The sequence below is a fragment of the Cavia porcellus genome, unplaced genomic scaffold, assembly GCF_034190915.1.
Source record: "Cavia porcellus strain 051 isolate PalLab524CR breed Dunkin Hartley unplaced genomic scaffold, mCavPor4.1 scaffold_24, whole genome shotgun sequence".
Taxonomy (NCBI): domain Eukaryota; kingdom Metazoa; phylum Chordata; class Mammalia; order Rodentia; family Caviidae; genus Cavia; species Cavia porcellus.
The window spans coordinates 26,627,572-26,650,116 of NW_026947507.1; the positions used below are offsets into that span (position 1 = coordinate 26,627,572).

Consider the following 22,545-nt stretch of genomic DNA (forward strand, 5'->3'; position numbering starts at 1 on the left):
TCTAGATCTAGATCATAACAATTTTTGTAGTTATCATGTAACAGCCTTTAAAAATGTACTTGGGAGTAACTTTCCCATGTGACTTGAAACACTGACTTCCTGCTTCTGTCCTATCAGTTGCTGAACAATTCTTCCCTTAGGTTGATTCAAGTTATCTTAAAAACTGCATGTTAAACTGTATACATTTGTTTTCTGGTTTAATTATTTGTATATTTGTTTAGCCACTTTTAGCATATATATATATATATATATATATATATTCATAGTACTATTTTTTACTTAAATGTTTTTTCTTAGTACTATTTTAAAGAACACAGAAACTGATTAGACAGCTATGAGAATATTTCAGAAAGAGTAGCAATCTCTTTCTTTGCTATGCAAGGCATATTATAATTATTTTTTTTTAATTTACTGTTGCAGGCTAAAATGGTACTAAAGTCTCTTAGCCCTAATTCAGCTTATAGTTCAGGAAATATGTTGATGAAATTTCCACTTCTTATTGAAAAACTAAGGGAAATGGAAAAGTTACCTGCTCTAATTTTTATGTAAGTTATACAGTTTGTTTTTTATTGTAATTTACATAAGACTTTTTAAAAGGTGGATAAAAGCATTCAAACTTTAGTGTTGTTATATAATATTCATTAATATTTGAGGGATTAATTTGTTATTCAAATGTATGTCTTGTTTAAAAAATATACCTTTCTCGCTCAATTGTTTTAAAATTTATTTAGTTTTGGTGTTGTAGATTGTCTTCTTTATTTTGTGAGTCCATTTTTTGCTTTCTTTTTACTGCAAACTCATGACTTTGTTATCACTAATTGGTCTTAATTTTAGTATGTACTTAGATTCTTTGTGAATTAAATTGAATGTATATGTGCATAAATATCCTACATAAAGTGTCTTGTGATATGATAGAAGATTTATTGGCAGAAAATTTTAGGGTTTTTACTTTATAATGATGAAAACTTGACCTGCAGGTACAGAAATCTTACTGAACTTTGTGTTAGAGCATACAGTTACTTAAAATTTAAAAATAGTAGTTCAATTACTACAGTTTTGGTAAAGTGACAACAAAATATAATTTATTCAATAGATAAAATGCTATATGCTGGATCAACCTTGACAATATATATAGTTTGGGATCAGAAGGAAATGCTCTTATTTATTTTAGATAATTTCAAATTTTCCGTAAGTCACAAATCTTCACATAAAACCAAAGAGTCTTGCTCTCATTGTAAAGATTAATGATATATGTTCACATGTAAAGAGCCATAGTAATGAATTCTCATGGGTAATATATATTTAAAAGAATTATGAGAGGTGAATGAAACATATATTTTGAAACTTGGGGATGGTTGTACTATTGTTCCTTTTATCTTTATTATTGAAAAAAGGAAAATACACTTCTGGGCTATGAAGCATTCATGTAGCTCATCCATTTCACTTTCAGAAATGCCTAAGGTGATAGAGTAAGAGCCATTCTCAAACTGTGGGATATTTCAAAAACTCTAACTACAAAAAATAAACCCCAAATTAACTATTCCCAACTTGCATATTCAAAGGCAAAATTTTACATGTGCCATAAGCATCATTACCATTTTCTCAATTCCTACTTCGACAGTGTGTAGATTTATTTACTTTTTGCTAGCTAACTGCATTTCGTTTTACTATCAGCTTTGCAAAGGCATTTTTAGAGAAGGTCTCTGCCTCACAATTTTAATTTGAAAACTTTATTATATAGACATAAGCTATTATTTACTGGGTGTGCTATAGCTAATGATTAATGCCTATTAACTTCCAGCCACAGCATTTTGTCAACAAGCTATAGTGACAATAAATAAATAATAAAAAATTTTTCATCAAGTTTTTCAGTGATTTTTTTTAAAAAGCCATAGTTCCTGATACTGGGAAGTGGATGTGAAATAAATATAAGGGATTCTTACTTTATTTTATTTGTCACAGATAGTAGAACTTGATTTGTAGCTTTGTTTTAATTAAATGTTCAGATCTAAAAAGTCCTAATAGTTATAACCTGGACTAGGTCCTTATGTTAAATATTAAGGTACCAAGAAACCTGGACCACTATATTCCTAATACATATTTTTAAAGGTATAAAGTCCAGATCTTAGAGATATTTCTGATTGTACACAACATCTGGGGTTTACCTGGTTTCTGGAAAGACATAGTCATATCAGAAGAGATTAAGGTTGAAAATCTGTTATTCTTTTCATTCTGTTAAGAGAAAAATATTTTTCGTTTATTAAAAATGTTTTCTCTCTGTCTTCAGGAAGGGTTAGCTAAGAGAGGGACAGCTGTTTCTTCTGTATATAGATGGAGAAAATCCACTACTCTTTTCTGTGGAATGAGTATCTGCCTGCTCTTATAGAAATAACTCACATGAGCTCTTATTGCAATGTCTGAGGGTAATGGCTAGCATGAGGGGAACTTACTCTTTACTATTCGGTAGTAAATAAGGTGTTTATGGAACAAGAACACCTACTGTGCATTTCAAAGTAAACTTCATAAAGGTGGGAGTTAAGAAACACAAGTGCCCGAAGTGTAGCCATATATAGAAATATAAATTGAGTTTTATTTATGATATTCTTTTCAAGGCAAGCATTCTTTTCGTTTGTTCTCAGGTTCAATATAACACATGTAGAATATTTTGCTGGGAGTGTATACAGGTTTTTGAAGGTAAAGCAGAAGGAAAAACAGTCTCCTAAAGCTCATAAAGAAGTTCACGACAAGATTTGCAGACTTCAAAAACTAGAGAAATCCATTGAGAAACAGAAGACATTGTGAGTATTTCACTAAATAAGCCAACAAAGAGTTAGTATGCCTCACTGCCCCAGTAGTAAACAAACATTGAACATGTCCCACAAAAAAGTTCTACTTTTTATTTGAAGCTATTCGCAAATTTGGAAGGGAAAATTGTATTAGTGAGCTTTCCTGTTGCTCGAAGATAAATCTGTTACCTATAGCTTAAAGGAGGAGATGTTTCATTTGGCTATGGTTTCAGGGGGTTCACTCTATGGTCAGCTGGTTCTAAAGCATGAACATCATGGTTAAAACATGTGGTGGATTAAACAAATGGTGTGTTACAACAGCAGAATCAGTCATGACAGCACAGATATGTATAGTAGTCAAAGTCTGCTTGATAAAGAGTTAGAGTCCTGGGATTCCTATGTGGTGGGATGAATAGCTTTGTTTCCTAAACTGTTATTTTCCCAAACAGAGAGGAAAAAAGCCAGAAAAAACCAAGAATATTGGACCAAAATTTCATACTAGAAGCTGAGTATAATTGTCTATTGAAAAGTCTAAACAAGAGCCTGGAAATTCCTCAGGATTGCACATACACTGATCAAAAAGTGATGGATGCTGAGGTCAGTGACAAGAAGGGCAGAGTTCTCTGGGATAATACGTCATGTATCAGTCAGAGCTTCTTTATTATAGACAGTGATTAATGGAAAGACTAGGTGTAATCCTTAGAAGAAGAGAAATCCCATGTAGGATTCCATGTGGGACCTTCTGGCCGTACATAATCTTTGAGGGCTCTTCAACATATATTTAAAAAAAGAGTGTTTGCCTTTGAGACTGTCTGTCCTTTCCATTGTATATTTTTCTCATCCTGAATTGTAGACTTCAGTATCCCATATCTCACTTCAAAATTTGGGTACATGTAGTATTTAAGAAATATTTGCATGAGTTCTCAAAATCACAGATTTTTCTGTGTGACAGATACGACCACCAATAAGATGTCGGAATTTCTAAACAGCTTTTGCCATTCATCTTTGAAACTATTTTGTTCTGTAAATAATTTGTGCTTATGGTAGAGAAATTTGAAAATCCCAACACCAAAAGCGATGTTATCCCTCAGAAATAACTCTTTTAGAAATGAAACTTGTATTAACTTTGCCTGCTTCTGCAAACACAAGCACATTCTGTTTCGTGTCTTTGTTAAACTTCATGGTCTCTTCCTTTTTCATAGCCATGTATTTTCACCACCATTTGAATGGAACCTTGCAAGTTCCTTGATTGGGTAGTTAAAAAAACCAGCAACCAACTTTTGCTTTTGGATATTTAACCGTTTTTTTCTTACCTCCCACAGTGTTTACTTTTTCTTACTCCATAGAAAAGGGCATTTTAAGGACATCCAATGTGCAGCGGGAAGTAAGCTTTGCATGACCCTATAGAGCAGGGAAGAAGTCTTTCTCACAGAAGTCTACGTCTGGGGAAACCTGCTAAGATTTCTGTACTGACCCGATTTCCTCCAGACAAGCAAGAGTCCTAAATGCATGCTTTCTTGGGTATTTTGCCTATTTCTCTGTCAGAATGTTTCAATCCAGAAGTGAGAGTGAGATCCTTTGTCATAGTTTGTCTAAAGATTTGAGAAAATGGGTCTTGTAGTTGCTGTTGTTGTCCTCCAAAAACGTGTCACATAAAGTTGATAAAAATTTTAGTCATATAAATCTGATTTCTCACAGCTGCCTCACTTAAAGTATTTTTAAATTTTGTTTTATCAGTTAATTTTATCAGTACAATTTAGATATAAATAATGATCACATGCATCATAGGGAATTTGTACTTATTGCATAGGAATTTTCACCCAAAAGTTTTTAATAATTTAAAGTTAGACAAGAAATTAACAAAATCCAAAAATGTCTTGCTTTGTTCAGTTATTGAAGACAGTGTTTGATCGTGTAAAATTTGAAAGAAAAGGTGCAGAACTGAGATGTTTGGCAAGAAGGGGTATTGGATATCACCACAGTTCCATGACTGCCAAAGAAAAACAGCTAGTTGAAATTCTTTTTCGAAAAGGATTCATCAGGGTAAATACTTTCTCATTCTTGAAAAAAATAAAATTGAATATTTTTGAAAAGTAAAAATATAATCATCTTTTTCTCACGTAAATATGTCTTTTGTCTCTTTTTTGTTACAACCTGTAATGTGACTGTATTTCTCCATCTTATTTAATTGAGGGAAGATGTTTAAAATTTATTATTTAGTTTGTCTATTTTCCTGAAAATAAAATAATATTTTCTTAACAGATGGTTTTCCAAATATTTCTCTTATGAAATATACCATGCTGATCCTTGGTTTTGTTTATAATATTTGAAAAGTTTGCCTGCCATTTACATGATTTAGGCTTATGGATTTGGAGGACATTTGTAGTTGCATTGTGATCAGATCTTTTTCTAATAAATACACGTAATAAAGGCAAGAATAGTGTTTTCTGAGACTCTGCTGCTTACTTTAGCAGAGATTTTTAGATGTGTTACTTTTTCTCATATGTGTGGCACAAGGAATTAAACCCAAGGGCTTTGTACTGAGCTACATTCCCAGTCTTTTGAAATTTTGAGACAGGTTCTCACTAAGTTATAAGTTGCCCTGACTGCTTCCACTTGCCATCTTCCCGCCTCAGCTTCCTACAGTGCTGAGATTATAGGTGTGTACCACAAAATTCAATTTAGAGGTGTAACTTCTAAATATTCTCTTTTCTGGGGCTGACAGTGGAAACAGGGCAAGTGAACTGATATAACTTTCAAACCAAACCTGTGTTATATTTTGTGTCATATGTATCATGTGAGAATATGAGGGTGGACTGGAGTAATTTATAAAGAGGTTTGGTGAATTCACTAGTGAATTTGAATCTCAAGTGATAGTTACGAGTAGACCTTGACTTTTACAAGTTATCAGTAATAGATTTTATATGACATATACTGCATTCAAGAGAGGGGGGGAGAGAGAGAGAGAGACAGAGACAGAGACAGAGACAGAGACACAGAGAGAGACAGAGAGACAGAGACAGAGAGAGAAGGAGAGACAGAGACAGAGAAAGAGACACACACACAGAGACAGAGAAAGAGAGACAGAGAGACAGACACACACAGAGACAGAGAAAGAGAGACAGAGAGACAGACACACACAGAGACAGAGAAAGAGAGACAGAGAGACAGAGAGACACACACAGAGACAGAGAAAGAGAGACAGTGACAGAGACAGAGAGATAAAGATTTACAGGAATCCTTTTAGGTTAGGTAGCATAATCTTTAGTCATAATAAACTACATGCTGCAGAATGCCTGATAGCATAATTAAAGTGGAATTTGTTGGGCTGGGGATTTAGCTCAGTGGCATAAGCACCTGCCTGGCAGGTGTGAAGTTATGAGCTCAATCCCTGGTACCACAAACAAAACAAAACAAAAACAAAACAAACAAAAAACAACAACAACAACAACAACAACAAAAAACACTTCAATGAAAGTGTCATTTGTTATCTGGAAAAGCAAAATATATTTTTTAACAAGCTGGATTTTTAAAACTAATTCAATATTACTTAAAAAAATAACTGCCAAAGTATTATGAATTGAAGTAGGCATGCCTATTTTGATCAGCATATCCTACTTCTAAAATGGTATCTACTTATTTGTAGTTGTTCAATTACTGAGAGTTTAGTGAACAATTAAGTAGATCACTCTAGAGTAAGTATGGAATTAGTTCTTTGTTTTAAAGAACCCATAAGATTTTATTTTCTAAATTAAACTTCTTTTCTTTTTCACGTTTGATTTTGTTAAAGAACTTTAGAAAAATATTTAAAAATTGTATGTTGCATTTTAATAAATGCCTAACCTCAGTTCCTAAGTTATTAAACAATTACTCCATAATACTTAAATATTAACACTAAATAGAGCATAGATGCCAGTCATTATAAAAAGAAAGAAAAATTAAAAATTCCTAACAGATAAAAAAGAGCAAGAAATTGGGTTATGTAGGTGAACTTTAGAGTTTTCCCTGTCCTTTCTATGGTCAATTATTGTGGGAATTTGTGGTGGGGGATCTTATTTTTTCTTATAACCGAGATATGTTATTGATGTAAATATCTTAATTAATTTTAGCAGAGGAAATATGTAATTGACTATAATAGATTTATTTATTCATTTATTTATTGTCTTTTTGAGACAGGTTCTCATTATGAAGTGCAGGCTGGCCTTGAGGTCACGTTGTAGCCCAGGGTGGGTTTGAACTCACAATAATCCTCCTGCCTTGACCTCCCGAGTGCTGGGATTACCACCACATCCGAATCAACCGTAATAGGTTTATAAAAGACATTAGTTTTTTAGATGAAATTTTCTAGTCATTTATTTATAAATACTGACACCTGGAGTGTGCCAGGTACCCTTTTTGGTGGTAGGGATACAGTGGTAGATGATGCTTGGAGTCTGATATCAGACGCATAAACAAACAAATAGGATTATTAAGGTAGTTTTTAGTCCTGAAAAATGAATAATGTAGAACAGAGAAGTAGATAACGATGATGGAGGGCGATGACTGTGTGGCTGTTTAGAAGTTTCTCCAAGGCATTTGAGCAAGCAATGGACGGAGTCACACGAATGAGTATTAGGGAGTACATTCCCTCTCATGACTTGCACTGTAACAGTCCTGATTGGAAAAAGTGCAAGGTATGTTTGTGAAATAGAAAAAAAGCCAGTGGGTCTAATATTGATAAATTTATACTGTGATTCAATTAAAGTTCAAAGAGGTTTCAGTAACTTTGTGGAAGGAAGCAATTGCGTCTGTTAAAAGACTTACATGAAGTATCTTTTTATTCTCTTGGTAGGTGGTGACAGCTACCGGAACACTTGCTTTAGGAATCAACATGCCTTGTAAATCTGTGGTTTTTGCTCAAAACTCAGTCTATCTGGATGCTTTAAATTACAGACAGGTATGGCAATATGCATATGCTTGTTTAATCTGCTTGCTAAAATGTCATAAAACAGTAAAAACAATGCAAAACATGCTTCACTGCATGGCATACTTGGTATTCATCCCTGCCTGAGTGTCATTTTTAATTTGGTGTAGTGGGAAGTAAAGTAGTTTCAGATTATTTCAGACTACTGCTGATTAGGTGTGTGACCTTTCATGAGATATCTAAACTCCTGATTTTCCTGATTGGTCTCCAGAATGGGTGGCAATTATAATCTCTTGGCATTTATAAGAATCAAATGAAGTGATTTATAAGAGATAGGTATCAGAAATGCTAAACAATTACTTGTTCCTTTACTTTGCATGCAATTTTGCACACTGGGTTTAATGCTTTTTCCTAATTTGTTAAGACATATAATCTATTATTAAATCTACTTCATTACTCCCATTAGGGATGCTGGACTTTTGCCTTAAGTCTCTGCGTCTACTGTCTTTCATCATACAGCATTGGCCAATTGGAATGACTTCTTAATTTTAGATTCTTCTTATTATATTTCCTGAAGGCAGCATAGTACAGTGATAGCAAACCTCTTAGAGATGGAGTGATCAACTGCAACCCAAAACCCACTTATCTGTTGCAAAGTGTCAATACTGCAGTTAAACATGAATACTGAGGTGTCAGTGTAGAAAAAATAAACCTCACACATTAACATCTTTTGTTCTGAAAGAAAAATACAATGTGTGTGACATAGGTTTGCCACCATTGGCCTAGTCTATGTGTAGTTTTTCTGATCATGAACATTTGGTTAATATTTCTGTTAGCAGGATCAAATTTAGATGGAAGGCACCCAACATTTACATTTTTATCAAAGGCTTCCCTCTTTCCTTCTTGAAACACTTCTTAATCTCTTGTAAACATTCTAATGCTTTTCTGTTGACTTACTGGCCCCTGTCTCTTTTATTTCTATTCCTGCTGTTATATTCTACATGAACTTTCTTGGAATCTTATCTCTGGGAATGGATTTGTTATCCAGGGTATCAGGATATTTGAGATGACAGATTTGAGAATTAAGTTGCCAAAGTTTTAGTCCCAAATCTTCCATTTTCCAGTTGTTTCTCTATGGATAAGCTTCTTATACAGTGTTCTCCATGTGCCATTTTCCACATTATGGGCACAGTAATTTTATAGAACTCATATTTTGTTGGGAGGTCTATATGATAAAAAAGTAAAGAGGACCTAGCATTTTCCATGAACTTAATGAGAATCAGTATAACCAACTCTAAAAAAATTTATTCTTGTTTTATAAGTGGCATTTCTGACTTTCATCTTTCTCACTTTCTTTGATTTGTGCATGGTATTTTTTTTGTAATTCATAGCTCAAAACGTTTATATGTGAGAAAGAACAGAAGAGAAAGGTGTCAGAGAGAAAGGACCCGGGAAGGGGGGAAAATTGGTAAAACAGAGCTCTTTAGTGAAGCTAAAATCTGGTTTTAATCTTTTGATCAGATGTTCTTTGTTCCACATATCATTCTACAAATACCTGGTAAAATTAGTGATATGAAATTAGTACATAAGAATGAAAATGTCTCATCTTCCAACACTGACTCAGTCATGGTAAATTTCCTAAGGCCTACATGAATGGATATTCATTTTGGTTAAGTAACCTTTGGACCTATGCACAATTTGCTTGCTTGAAAATGATAGACAAAGCTCAGATCTTTTACTATGATAGAAAAAGTACTCAGAGGAATTTCACATTGTGAGTCTGTTGTGTTTCCAGATGTCTGGTCGTGCTGGAAGACGGGGACAAGACCTGCTAGGAGATGTATATTTCTTTGATATTCCACTACCCAAAGTAGAAAAACTCGTAAAATCCAAAGTTCCTGAGCTCAGAGGACAATTTCCTCTAAAGATAACACTGATCCTGCGACTCATGCTGCTGGCTTCCAAGGCGGATGATCTGGAGGACGGCCAGGCGAAGGTACCATGTGGCCGACTAACTTGGTCATTAGTCTGGCAGAAGTTGGGTCTGCTATTTCGGTTTTCTTTCTTTCTTTTTTTTCTGCTGGAAATCTTTAGCAATTACTCTTCACTTTCACAGATCTTTTAATGCTTTTCAGTGTGTTGTAGAGAAGATTATGGGAAGTAGAGGAGAATATGATTAGTTTTGTTTGTTTGCTTTATGAAACATAAATTTTGAGCTAGATGGGCACTGGAAGTCACCCAGGACATTGTTTTCCTGTATGATAGACACAGTCTTATTGTAGATAAAGTGGTGAGTGTGGCTATAAAAAGATTTGGGTCATATTCCTGTTTCTTCCATTTAAAAGGAAAATGGCAGATTTTTATGACTCTGTAATAAGGATATTTTCCCCCATAAAAAATAATCTAGCTCCTTACAGTCTATTTAAGAAATGCAGGAAATTGAAAGGAAAAAACAAACAAACAAACAAATCATGCTCTAGTTCTAATACCAGAGACTATCACAGCATAATTTTGGTTCAGTCATTTTTTTCCCTAAGGCATTCTTGTGCTTTTTCTTTTATTAAATTTGATTTTTCAAGGCAGATGAAGTTATGTACAATTGGACTTCAGAAAGTTATTCTAAGCTTTTCCTGATATGTGGGTTCAGATAAACATTTTGGGTCCAAATCTACAATAGAGATTTAAAAGTCATAATAAAGTAATTTCAATTTTATGAAAATATGTTATTGAAAGGAAATATATTAGTCCATTTGCTGTTGCTTATTATACCGTGCCACAGATTCTGGCAGTGTGATGTCCACAGGCTGCATCCAGTGACCACCTTCTTAGTGTCTGAGCTTGCAGAAGCAGAACAGCACAGGAGAGAGAATTGCACTTTCTGTCTGACCTTTCTGCTTCTTATTCTAAAATCACCAGGATTCAATCATGGAGTCTCTCCCTCTGTTAAATTTACCTATTTCTATTCACATCTCAAAGTCCTTGCCACTAAACATTAGAGTCAGATTAATGTTGCACCCTGAATACCTCACAGTGGGAAATACATTCAAGTGCTTCAGGAAGCCAACTGTGTTTGTACCATGGCAAAACTTACTGTTCTCTGCTTTTGTGGTTCAGTTAAATCACATACTGTTTTCTAAGGTGGGAATTTTTTAGACTCTTCTGATGAGTTTGCTAGTTCTATAGAGCAGGCATGCATAATTTTAGACCAAAATTTTCTAATATTTTAGATTTTAATTTTACCTCTCCATACGGTGGAATGTATCTTCTAATAACGTTTATTATTATTACTTTTAAAATATTGAGTGGACATTGTTGAGAGGGTCTATCCGTGGCCTTTTATACTGACTTTTTAATATGTGGGCATGTAATTGTTAGAACACTTTTTATTAATCACATCAAACACTGCCTTACAGTATTTGGTGTTAGGAGGAGTACTCTCTTTTGGGGTTTCAGAGGAGTTATGTTAATTTTTTTCCTTTTGCAATTAATTTGACTTTTTTATGCCTGTTTAATTATATGAATCTTTTATTTTTCCTAGTTCAGATTGCTTTCTGCAAGATTTTCTATTTTACAGATCTTTTAAAAAATTAACAGTTTATCATGTGATGAGACTTTTCAGTATTGATGTTCTCAGCTTTTTATTGTGATACAATTACTTTGGACATAAACGTTACCATATCAGTAATTTGAAATGCTCAGTTCAGTACTATTAAATTCAGTCACATTCCCAGGTCTTTTTTTTTAATTGAAAAATAATTCTTTATTATGTATTTGTTATTTACTTCTGAATAATTATTCAGCTTCTTTTTTTTGAAGAAAATTATCCAAATCTAGTGGTTTGCCAAACAATTAGGTACACACAGGGTCTTCTGGTGAGCTCTAACCAAAGCTGTTAATTAAAATGTATTTTCAAGTCTGAGACTAGATGAAGAGCTTTTGGCCAAAATACCAGTGTTAGCTTATCTTCATGTTATTAGCTATTCTCTCAGCTGAAAGGTCATCTTCTACTACTAGTTTTACAGGCACATTGATCATGATGGATGTTATTAATCATCATAAACTACAGTAAACGGTGTTTCAGGATTATTACCATTTTAAGTAGACTTTAATGATGAGGTGTACACTTCTAGGGTCATAGTGAAGCACTGTGAGTTCCTCACCCCTCTGATTTTCTGTTTATTCTGTACTAAGCATATAGTCTGATTTTCTATAAGTTTCTCTGACTGTTGCCTTCTCTAACAAAATGTGGCACATGAAGAATGTGTCACAAGAGATTGTAGGATGAATCATTTCTGGTGACCTTCAAAAAAAGTCACTTCATGGTGATGGCAATTGTATTCCTTTAGCTCTCTGTTCTTCTCTCTCTTTTCCACAGTCCAGTGGCCTTACAGAAGTATACTTCCTTTCAGACCCAAAGTTTGATGATACTGGGGAACTTTTTCTTTTGTTAAGATTTCATAGACATTTTAGTGCAAAGTTGAAAACTCCATGAAATGCAATGTAGTCTGACATTGGAAACCAAACAGTATCTTTATTTCTTTATTTTAATCTGATTCCATTATTTGTGTAACAATACTGTAGGATATGGAATTATATATATACACAGACACACACACACACACACACACACATATATATATATATATATATATATATATATATATATATCCTTCTCAGACATGGAATGCAATAAGCTGTTCAACTAGAAGGTCTTTTATTATCAGATTGCTTGGAAATGTTTCATTTCTAACAATTCTTATTTTATGTGCTCTCTTTTGTTAAAGGAAGAATGTACATGTTAGGATACAGTAAAGCAAATACTGCAACATCTAGATGAGGCTTATATATTGTTAATATATGTACAGTAATAGCGATAGGTAACATCTATCTTGTGTTATCTCTTATAAGTACATTTTGTAAACTGGGCATGATGGCACATTCCTGTAATCCTTACACGTGGGAGCTGAGGCAGAAGGATTGCCCAAGTTTGAGGCCAGCCTGGACTGCATAGTGAGTTCAAGACCAGCCTGATCTACATAGAAAGACTCCCACCATATGTATATATTTCATAAACTTGACATTGAATGAATAAAGTGCTTTTCTTTTAGGCGCTGTCAGTGCTAAAGCATTCATTGTTGTCCTTCAAACAACCCAGAGCCGTGGAGATGTTAAAACTTTACTTCTTATTTTCTTTGCAGTTCTTGGTGAAAGAGGTAGGTTGTGTTTTGCTTTTTTGTGAAGTAACATTGTTACTATTTAGATTGTCTTATCGTGCAAAACTAACTATAATATTTAGATGGTTATATCCAATGATTAATATTAACTATAATTGATAATATTATCAGAAGTAGCCTAGCTAATAGCTATCAATCTGTCTCATATAATATTAAATACTGTTTTAAACCACCAGGTAATAAGCTACTTTTTAGTTGCATGGCGAGTTGAGTCAAACTAACAAATTGTTTCGGTTCTTTAGGGATATCTAGATCGAGAGGGAAATCCTACAGGGTTTGCTGGACTTGTGTCACATTTGCACTATCACGAACCTTCTAATCTGGTCTTTGTCAATTTTCTTGTGAAAGGTCTTTTCCATAATCTTTGCCAACCAACTAACAAAGGTAAGCTTGAGCACACTATAGAAAGCTAGTGCTTTGCAAGTAGTTTTTCTGTAATGTTAGTATGTAGGTGATTTACAGATCCTCAGCTTACATAAATGGAGGACAATGATATTTTTACCACCTATTTTACATTAGCTTAAATGTTAATCTCAGCTATGCCTTTCTTCCAGGACTCAGAACATATTGAATGATATATAAGTTTTAGGAAATATTTTCTTCTAATGAAATATAATAAATGCTCATTATAGAATAAAGGAGAGCATTACCTCACTCTCTTCAGATAATCACTATTAATATTTCTCCCAATCATATTTTGTTTGAATATAATTGTATAGTATTTTTGAATAGCTGATATTATATTAACTATATAAACTAGAATTTTTTCCCTTTAGCATATTGTATTTGCCCACATTATATAAGTTTTTAAGTAAATTAATTTCACTTAGCATAATTTTCATGAAAGCTTTGATTTTTATATTTATTCAATAAAGCCATTACTCATTGTTCATAAGATAAGTTTTGCCCTTTTGTAATATTTGTGCTTAAAATTGCTTTTTCTCAATGCCTAGTGAACTTAGCACCACGCACAATATTACCTTATTTCCTATTGGTTGATAAGAACATTTTACTGCACAGTATATCTAGTCACTATGCTCTAAAAATGCATTGTTTTGTGGCACAAAGTTACTTGGAAATTCTGTTCTTGTGAAATGATGTATTTAAAGTGGATACATATGGTAATAAGGATGAGGAAATTGATAACTTGAAGAGAGAAAATATGTTTAACATTATTTCATAAATGAGGAAACTGGGAAATTCATAATTTATTATGTCCTTACACTTTTAAAATTTCAGAACCAAGATTCAAGTATTAGTAGTGTGACTCTGGAGCACAGGCTATTTTAATAGCTTGACATTTATGTCATAAGTTTTAAACCTTTCAGTTGAGTTATTCTGTGCTGTGCAGAACAGAGGAATTCAAACTGACAATAACTTAGTATGAGTGGCAGGAAGGTAAAGTGAGTACATCAGATTGGGGAATTATTTGTGTGCTGAATTTTAGAAAACCTTAAATCCTAAGTTATAGAAATGTTGTTTATCAGATATTTAGGTGTCACTGGAGATTTCTGAGAGAGAGACATGATCACAAATTCTATAGGAAATATGATTATCTATGATTGAATAAAATGAGGAAAATGTTGGTAAGGAGATAAATGGAATTCAAGGTTAGGGTGACTAGAGTCTAAAGTAGAGCAGAAGCAAGAATAAAAATAGTTACAGATGAAAATTTCTACAAGATACACTTGCTATCTTTATCTCAATGCTTAGGTTTCTTTGAAACTAATTGGAATGAAACTTTCTATTTACATGTGAAAAAACGGACAGACACTTCAGCACATTTAAGACACTTTGTTTTATACAGGATCAGAGCGTTTTTCTCAAGATGTTATGGAAAAACTAGTGCTAGTACTGGCAAATCTCTTTGGAAGAAAGTACATTCCAGCCAAGTATTATGAAAAAAATTTTTATCAATCGAAGGTAAAGAATAATTCTAATAAACCTTTAAGTACAAGATAGTTGAACAATTTTGTTGCATAATTTGTTTTTTTATAATTGTGCAATTTAATCTATAACTCAAAAACTGCCTCTTGTAAATCTTTCAGAGTTAAATGCTTTGAGGAAAATTAGGATCAATGTCTTAGTCATGTTTTCGTTAGATTATATCTAACTAAAGCATTAAGAGACTACTGACAGAGGTAGCTAAGTATACACTTAAGCTAAAGAATTATTCCCGTTGTTGAATCTACACTTCCCTTACGATCTTTATGATTGATGTTTGAAGTAAAACTATCTGTTGTGTATGATAATGCCTTCACCAAGGTAATATTAAAAATTATTTAGAAAATCATCTGCATTAATTAGATTTGCGTCACTGTGGCAAAAGATTTCAGAAATGCAGTTTAGAGAAGAAAAGATTTATTTTTTTGTATGACTTCATTGATTTCATTTCATGATTGGCTGGACCCATTGCTTTTAGACCTGTGATGAGGCAGAAACTTCAGGGTGAAACTGCATGACAGAAGAAAGCTGGTCTCCTAGTGTCAGCCCAGAAGGAGAGGCAGGGGGCTGAGAGGAAGGGACTGGGGACCAAAATAGTCCCCAAGGTGACAAGGTGATGGCTCTGTGTTCCATTCCATCCAACTAAGCCTCACCCTTGTTTGTATCACCTCTAAATAGTGCCATTAAATTACAATCTTATCAATGGAGTGATCTACTTAATGAGTTAACATTGTGATGGTCCAGTCACTTCCCTCAAATCTCATCACTAAGGAAATCTTCAACACAATGGGCCTTTTTAGGGGCATACTGGATCCCATCCATAACATCATATTTGAATCACAAGGGCCCATGAAAACTGTTTCCTAATTTACAGCATTTTCTTTGGTAATGATACCCTATCATTTAATCAACATCGAAGACTTTTACTGATTCAGTTCTCTAGATGCTAAGAAAGTAGAACAAGCTGGTTTATATTAGATAACCTTAGTGACAAGGTGCTATGGAATAAAGCAAGAAGAGTTAATTAGTCTACATCATTGGACCCCACAATGTCCTATAAACCAGTGTTCACAACTTTAGTCATCCAACTATCATCTTCATATTTTTTCACCCCATGTACATTCTTGAAATATTGTTTAACTGTCCTACTCAAATAAATAAACATCTAATCAATAAAAGAAAAGCTACCATTTCTATTTTTAAAAAGGTGGTCATCATAAAAATGATAAAGGATAGTTTTGAGTAGAGAGCTGATTTTTTCTTAAAGATTAATAGAAATTTATCTGCTTCTAGGTTTCATATATTAGATGGTTATTAATCCTACAGTAAGAGAGAACTGTGAAAATAATGAGTGAATTTGCTAAAATTTTTTATTGGTGAGCATTTTTCCAAGGTGTGATAGTAATTTCAGCCTTAGTTTTTTTCTCAGAGAATTTGCCAGTTTTGAACATAGAACACTGGATTTAACATATACACAGGGCCTCTTTAGTGGGAGTAAAAATACTTAATACATTTCTTAGTGTTTATACAGACCTGGAATTAGAGATAAGATACTTGAGAAACTACGGGTACATGAGTTTTCATCATCAAAATTTACTGGATAACAGATCTGCATGAAATGTGGGGTGTTACATATAAAGGTTTTAAAAGAGAGAAAAGAATTTCCAATGGATTGTGGCATTTATTAAAAAAAATCTTGCTAGGATAAAGAGTCTAAATCCACCTTATACATAGACTTGTATTTTACTCAAGAAATTTTTGAAATTAGTTTGGAATTGAAGAAGAAAATGTAGGTTAAGAAATTCTATAGGAAAGAGGAGACTACTTAGGAGTATTTTAGGCCTGAGAAAATGGAGACACATCAGTCTGATACTCAGAAATCCCAAGGAAACCTAGGACCAGAGACACTAGAGATACAGAATGACTTCTTAAAAGCTCAAAACAATAACAATTCACTCATTCTACTTAGATGGAGGTGATCATAGGTTTATTGGTCAAACACACACACAAGGATTTCGCTTTGTTGAAAGAGCATCTGGTTGGTGTTAATTAAAACCAAGTGAGGTTTACACCAGGCAAGTAAGTGTGCTTTGTCTTTTTGCCTGCTCTCCAAATATGTCACTAGATTTTGTGACATTTTCACAAGTCCAATTTCACTTGAGTATATGATTCTATTTCTTTTAGAAAATGATTTTAATTAAGTAGTTTCAAAGTAAAGCTTTAAGGTTAAAGAGTAGTGTAATTGCCTTTATAAATGAAGAGAGAAATAAAAATGAGTTTTACTTCTACCACTGAAGAAGCAGTGGCCTTACTGAATAAAAAGGAAAAATTATACTGCAAAGTTCGTTACCTTTCTTCTTCCAAAAATTCAGTGTTAATAAAGTTAATAGATCTCTCTGAAAAAATTTGACTTCCAGGTGTTTCTTGATGATCTTCCTGAAGATTTCTTGGCTGCTTTAGATGAGTATAACACAAAAGTTAAAAAAGACTTTGCCTCTTTTTTGCTAATTGTGTCCAAATTGGCTGATATGACACAGGAGTACGAACTTCCACTGTCCAAAATAAGTAAGTATATTTCAGCTCTGTGGTGTAACAATTTAACAATAAATCATCTTTCCTAAAACTGTTTTATCTCAAGGCTGGAGACATGGTTCAGGAGAAGAGGGCTTTCTTATCATGAGGCCTTAGGTTCAGTTCCCAATACTTAAAACAAACAAACAAATATATATGTATATATATATATATATATAAAATCTATCTATCTATAATCTATATATATATATATAATCTCAAAAAGAGATATTTTACTTCAGAAATAGACTGGAGTCCAACAAGGGCCAGTATACTTTTGAATAAGGTATTTCTTCATCTTTTCAAAGAAAATCAAGTGATTATTGGAAATGGATACTGGAAAATAAAACTAAATATATTATTTATAAACCATCTTGAGTAACGTCTGTCTTTGAGTCAAACCCAGAAAATGGGGTAAAGATATCTGTAAGATTGAGAAAAGCTGGGGTCTAATTCTTACATTGCTTTTCTTTAGAGGAATTATGCTTAATGTTCATAAGCATAGAGCATCTGCAGATTCCTTAGATCCAAACACTGGCTCTGCCACTTTATTAGTGAGATCTGAGGCAAGCCATCAAATAATCATGCATTAGTTCTCTCAATAGATATAGCAGAAAGAAAATAATACAGTCTACTTGACTTTGATAAACTTTGAATAATTGACTTCTAAATATGTGAATATTTAAAAAAAATACTTGGTGCATTGTAAATATCATTAGTGCTTGATTGTTAACAGCAACTAATGGATGCTTTTGTGGAGGAAATAAACATATAAAGTTACAGAGATAAAGAGAAATCTTTGAACTTTGGGTAGGAGTATCCTGGATTCACTATACCTTGTCATCCTCAATGGGAAAAATCCAAAGAGGTGGAACTCCTAATTTCCAAGGTCTTACAAAAGCAACAAACAACTCTGTGGACCTCACAGGAGAGTTGTGTTGGAGGCATGTGAATAATTTCTGGAATTAAAATTAGAACCTAGTTTTGATGTGTGATTCGTATCTTTAATAGCACATGAATGGAAAACATGTCTTCTCACATGCTTTTGCCAAATCTACTAATAGTGACCACTTAGAACACCCTGTCCAGAAACATTTTAAAACAGACTCAGAGTTTGCAGGACCAAGAAACAAGCAACAATTATTCTCTGTGAAAAAAATATATATAATTGAAGTATTTCTTCCTATTGATAAAAGTAACCAAATATAACACATTTGTTTATGGCAGTGAAATGGTGAGATTGATGTCAGTTGCTAACATTCTTTGAATGTACCTGTCCTAAACCCCTCCTCACATTCTGTGATAGTTTATTCAGCCCACTTGGTGCTGTAGTTTCCTTGTTCGGGCTGCACTCATAGCGTGATCTAGACCCATGGTGGTGAATGTACGGCTTGTGCACGGCAGCGGGCTATTTGTTAACACTGAAAGATCTAAAAGGTTCACCATCAGAGTAGGTAAAGGAGGTTTGACTAGTTAGCTTATTTTTAAAACTGATCTATCCCAATTTATTATGGTCAGAATTCACAGGTAAAGAATGTGAAGACTCCCAACTTGTGTCTCACTTGATGAGCTGCAAAGAAGGAAGAGTAGCAATTTCACCATTTGCTTGTCTCTCTGGGAACTTTGATAGTGCTTTGCTTCAGCCAGAAATTGCAAAAAGTGTAAGTGAAGAAGGGGGTTCATATACCAATCTCCACGGCTTTCCTTCTGTCTTGAGGGGCATCTTGTAATAGAATGCTTTTGAAGAGTTTTGAATTTTGGCATACAAATTATAAAGCATTTTATGTTAGCTTGAGAGTAGTAATGTTAGAAAACTTTGTTTCCTGGAGTTTACATGGATGACTACAAATAACTGACTTATATGACGTTCATAGCTAAACACATTGAAGAAAAGACATTAATTATTAAGCAACATAATTTCCTCTTTTCCTCCTTCTTTGCCTGATCAAAAGGATATCTTCTTGATTCCTACCATATCTTTCATTTACTTTTTAATTTATTTGTATTTTTAGTGTACTCAAGAGAAATCATGTGATATTTAACCTCCTGTGTCTGACTTACTTCACTTGACCTTATGATTTAAAAATTCATTTGTTTCCCTACAAACGACTCAGATTCATCTTTCTTTTATAGCTGAATAGTACTGAATTTTCTTTTACCATTGGTTGTTTGATGAGATCTCAGCTGTTTCCTAGTTTAGCTATTGCGAGTGCACCGCTATACGTATGATGACTTCAGCTCTCGGGAGTACTCAGGAGCAGTATTGTTGCTAGAATGTAACTTCTATTTTCAGTTTTTTTGGTAAATCTCCAAACTGATTTCAACAGTGTTTATACTAGTTTATAGTCCTACCAACGATGTAGAAATGTTCCCCCCCCACCAACTTCACCAACATTGTTTTTTGAATCTTTGATAGTTATTCTTACTAGTATAAGACAGAATCTCAGTTGTTTTGATTTGCATTTCTTAAAGGCTAAAGATATTAAGCATTTTCTTTCATCTACTTATATGTCCTGAATAAAGAGATGAGAAAATTAGAAAATGAAAAAACCCATTTACTTCATTTGACAATTTTTCTTGGGTCATTTGTCTTTTGGAGTCTGTTTTTGAGTTCTTTATATATTCTAGATAGCAATCCTCCACCAGAGCAAGATCCAGCAAATTTCTTTTCTCATTCTGTAGGTTGTCCCTTCACTCTGTTGGTTGTTTCCTTTGCTGTGCAGAAGCTTTTTAATTGGATACAGTCTTGCTTGTTGATTCTTGGTATTATTTCTTGTGTTACTGATTTGTTGTACAGGAAGCCCTTTCCCAAGCATACGGTCTAGGCAGTTTTCTCTGTGTGTCTTCCATGAGTTTCAGTGTTTCTGTTTTCATATTCAGGCCTTTGAGTCACTTTATTTTAGTACATGATGAGAGATAATAGGTCTAGTTTCATTATTCCCCATGTGAACAATCAGTTTTCCCAGCACCATTTGTTACAGAGGTTATCATTTTCCAGCATATGTTTTTATTCATTTTGTCAAAGGTCTCTACAGGTAGAGATACAGGATTCACTGGTTCCGAATTCTATATACCCTTTCCTGCTGTCTACTCAATATTTTCTTCTGTTTACTTCTTTTCCTCTGTCCCCTCACATGACCCTTCAATTCTCCTCTCCCTTATATCTCCAGTCCAGGACAAAAAAATGGTATCATCAAAATCTGTGTTCTTGTTTTGCGCGTTTTTGTTGTTGCTGTTATTTTTTTTTTTTTTGCTGTTGTTATTTTTTATAATATTCTGTTTTATCTATTCCCCTTTTCTTGTCATTCTCAGCCTATAGTTTATCATTACTTATTCTTTTGCTTTCTTTGGTTATGGAATGAATTCAAAACTTTCTAAACAAATTTCAAAGTAAGTGTTGATATATATTTGTTTCTGTGAAGTTTTATACTAATTGTGATTGTTCTCTTCAAGCAAATGAGTGGCAGAGACTCAGCACAGATATTTAAATAGGTGGAATAGGTATCTATATACTGACACAAACCCAAAGCAAGGTGCACCCTGGAAGGAAATATCTTACTAAAGAGAGATATATATTATAGTAGCAGTTTTTGTCCCAACTGATGTAATTCATCCAACACAAAACCACAAGAATCATGAGAAAGCTACTATAATACATATCTCTCTTTTTAAAGATTGTTTTTACTACATAATATTCCACAGTGAGAAACAACCCATTGCTCTATGTTTTGTTAATGCATGTTTCACTTGTTTCCATTTTTTTTTATTATGCACGTAAGATTATTGTGAATGTCTCACGGTCATGTGCAACAGGTTTTTTGGGGGGAAGTTGATATATGTTTTTGGTTTAAAAATAGTTTTTCTGGATTATCAGAGAATAGAAATATTCAACTTTTCAAGCTACTTCTGATTTCCTTTGGAAAGCAGTTGGACCTGTTTATAGTCTCATTAGCATTACACTAGAGGCCCTGTTGACCTCAAAAGGTATAATTTGCAAAAATGAGCAGACATAGACAAATATACATTTGCTTTCTTTTTTATTTTGATTGTCTTCTTTTCCTTCCTACTTTCCTCTTATTTTGCTAACTGAGTCCTCAGGATCATTAGGTTTGTTTAGGTGAACACTTCTCATGTGGCATATATGTCTCCGCTTCCCTCATCTGCTATTTTCAGAGGCATTTCCTGCACCAATAAGAATAATGTCAGAATTTTAAATGAGTTTCTTCCCAGTCTTGCTATATTCTAGTGGGCAGATGGTTGCACTGGCTGTCAGTATGACATGGAAGCAGTAATTCTCACAGGTGGTGTGAAGCCATTTTCCACCCTAGCTGAAGATGACACCACCCACTGTGTGAGAAAGACACCCTCTCTTTCACCATGAAATTTGTACTTGACAAGCATTATTTAAAGTAAATAAAAGTACAATGTAAGAAATATAAATTTTCTCTATACATAAATAGCACTAATTAACAATTGTATTTCTTCAGAGTATTCTGCGAATGTTTGGAATCACCTATGGTCAAGCTCCTATACTGTGGCCCAAAAGATATGATAGTCAAGGAAGAATAATACCCCTTAATGCTTATGCACTGGACTTCTACAAACATGGTTCCTTGGTAGGAATAACACAGGACAATGGGTATGTTATCTCTCTCTCTCTCCCTCTCTCTCTTTCTCTCTCTCTCTCCCTATCCCTCTCTCTCTTTCTCTGTCTCTTTCTCTCTGTCTCTCTGCCTCTCTCTCATGAATTCAGTGAATTTTACAGGAAAAACTCTTTTTATTGTTTCGACTATAGGTTAATCATGCTAAATATATCACACTTTATTTTTGCTCTCTAAATGACCAAAAAGAAGGACAAATTCTGTATGAGTTTTGTTTGTGGCTTATCTACAAAATTTTGGTATTTAGAACAGCTTACTTTATATAAAGATATGGCCTAAATATATAAATAATTTTAGATACTTTTAAATACAGTTTTTATTTTTTGCTAATCCATTTATTATTAGTAAATGAAAATCGTGACAACCCTATGCTCTGTGTTATCTGATAGTATATGTAAAGAATGTCGAGTATACATTTGAGGTCTGACTACAAACTACTTTCTTTT

General features: G+C 33.6%; 1 protein-coding gene across 4 annotated transcripts in view; it reads left to right on the plus strand.

The window, feature by feature from the left end:
- Ddx60 (DExD/H-box helicase 60) overlaps positions 1-22,545 on the plus strand; it is a 72,936-nt gene that overhangs the window by 46,527 nt on the left and 3,864 nt on the right. For 3 of the 4 annotated variants that reach the window (XM_063234784.1, XM_063234783.1, XM_063234785.1), the window contains 12 exons: positions 421-545; positions 2,640-2,798; positions 3,236-3,383; positions 4,677-4,829; positions 7,618-7,722; positions 9,485-9,685; positions 12,798-12,902; positions 13,166-13,307; positions 14,731-14,846; positions 17,285-17,432; positions 18,957-19,099; positions 21,926-22,077. In XM_063234784.1, coding sequence (XP_063090854.1) covers positions 421-545; positions 2,640-2,798; positions 3,236-3,383; positions 4,677-4,829; positions 7,618-7,722; positions 9,485-9,685; positions 12,798-12,902; positions 13,166-13,307; positions 14,731-14,846; positions 17,285-17,432; positions 18,957-19,099; positions 21,926-22,077 — 1,697 coding nt within the window. Of the gene's footprint in view, positions 1-420; positions 546-2,639; positions 2,799-3,235; positions 3,384-4,676; positions 4,830-7,617; positions 7,723-9,484; positions 9,686-12,797; positions 12,903-13,165; positions 13,308-14,730; positions 14,847-17,284; positions 17,433-18,956; positions 19,100-21,925; positions 22,078-22,545 lie in introns of those variants that run through there. The other variant, XM_013151679.2, reaches the window with a different exon arrangement.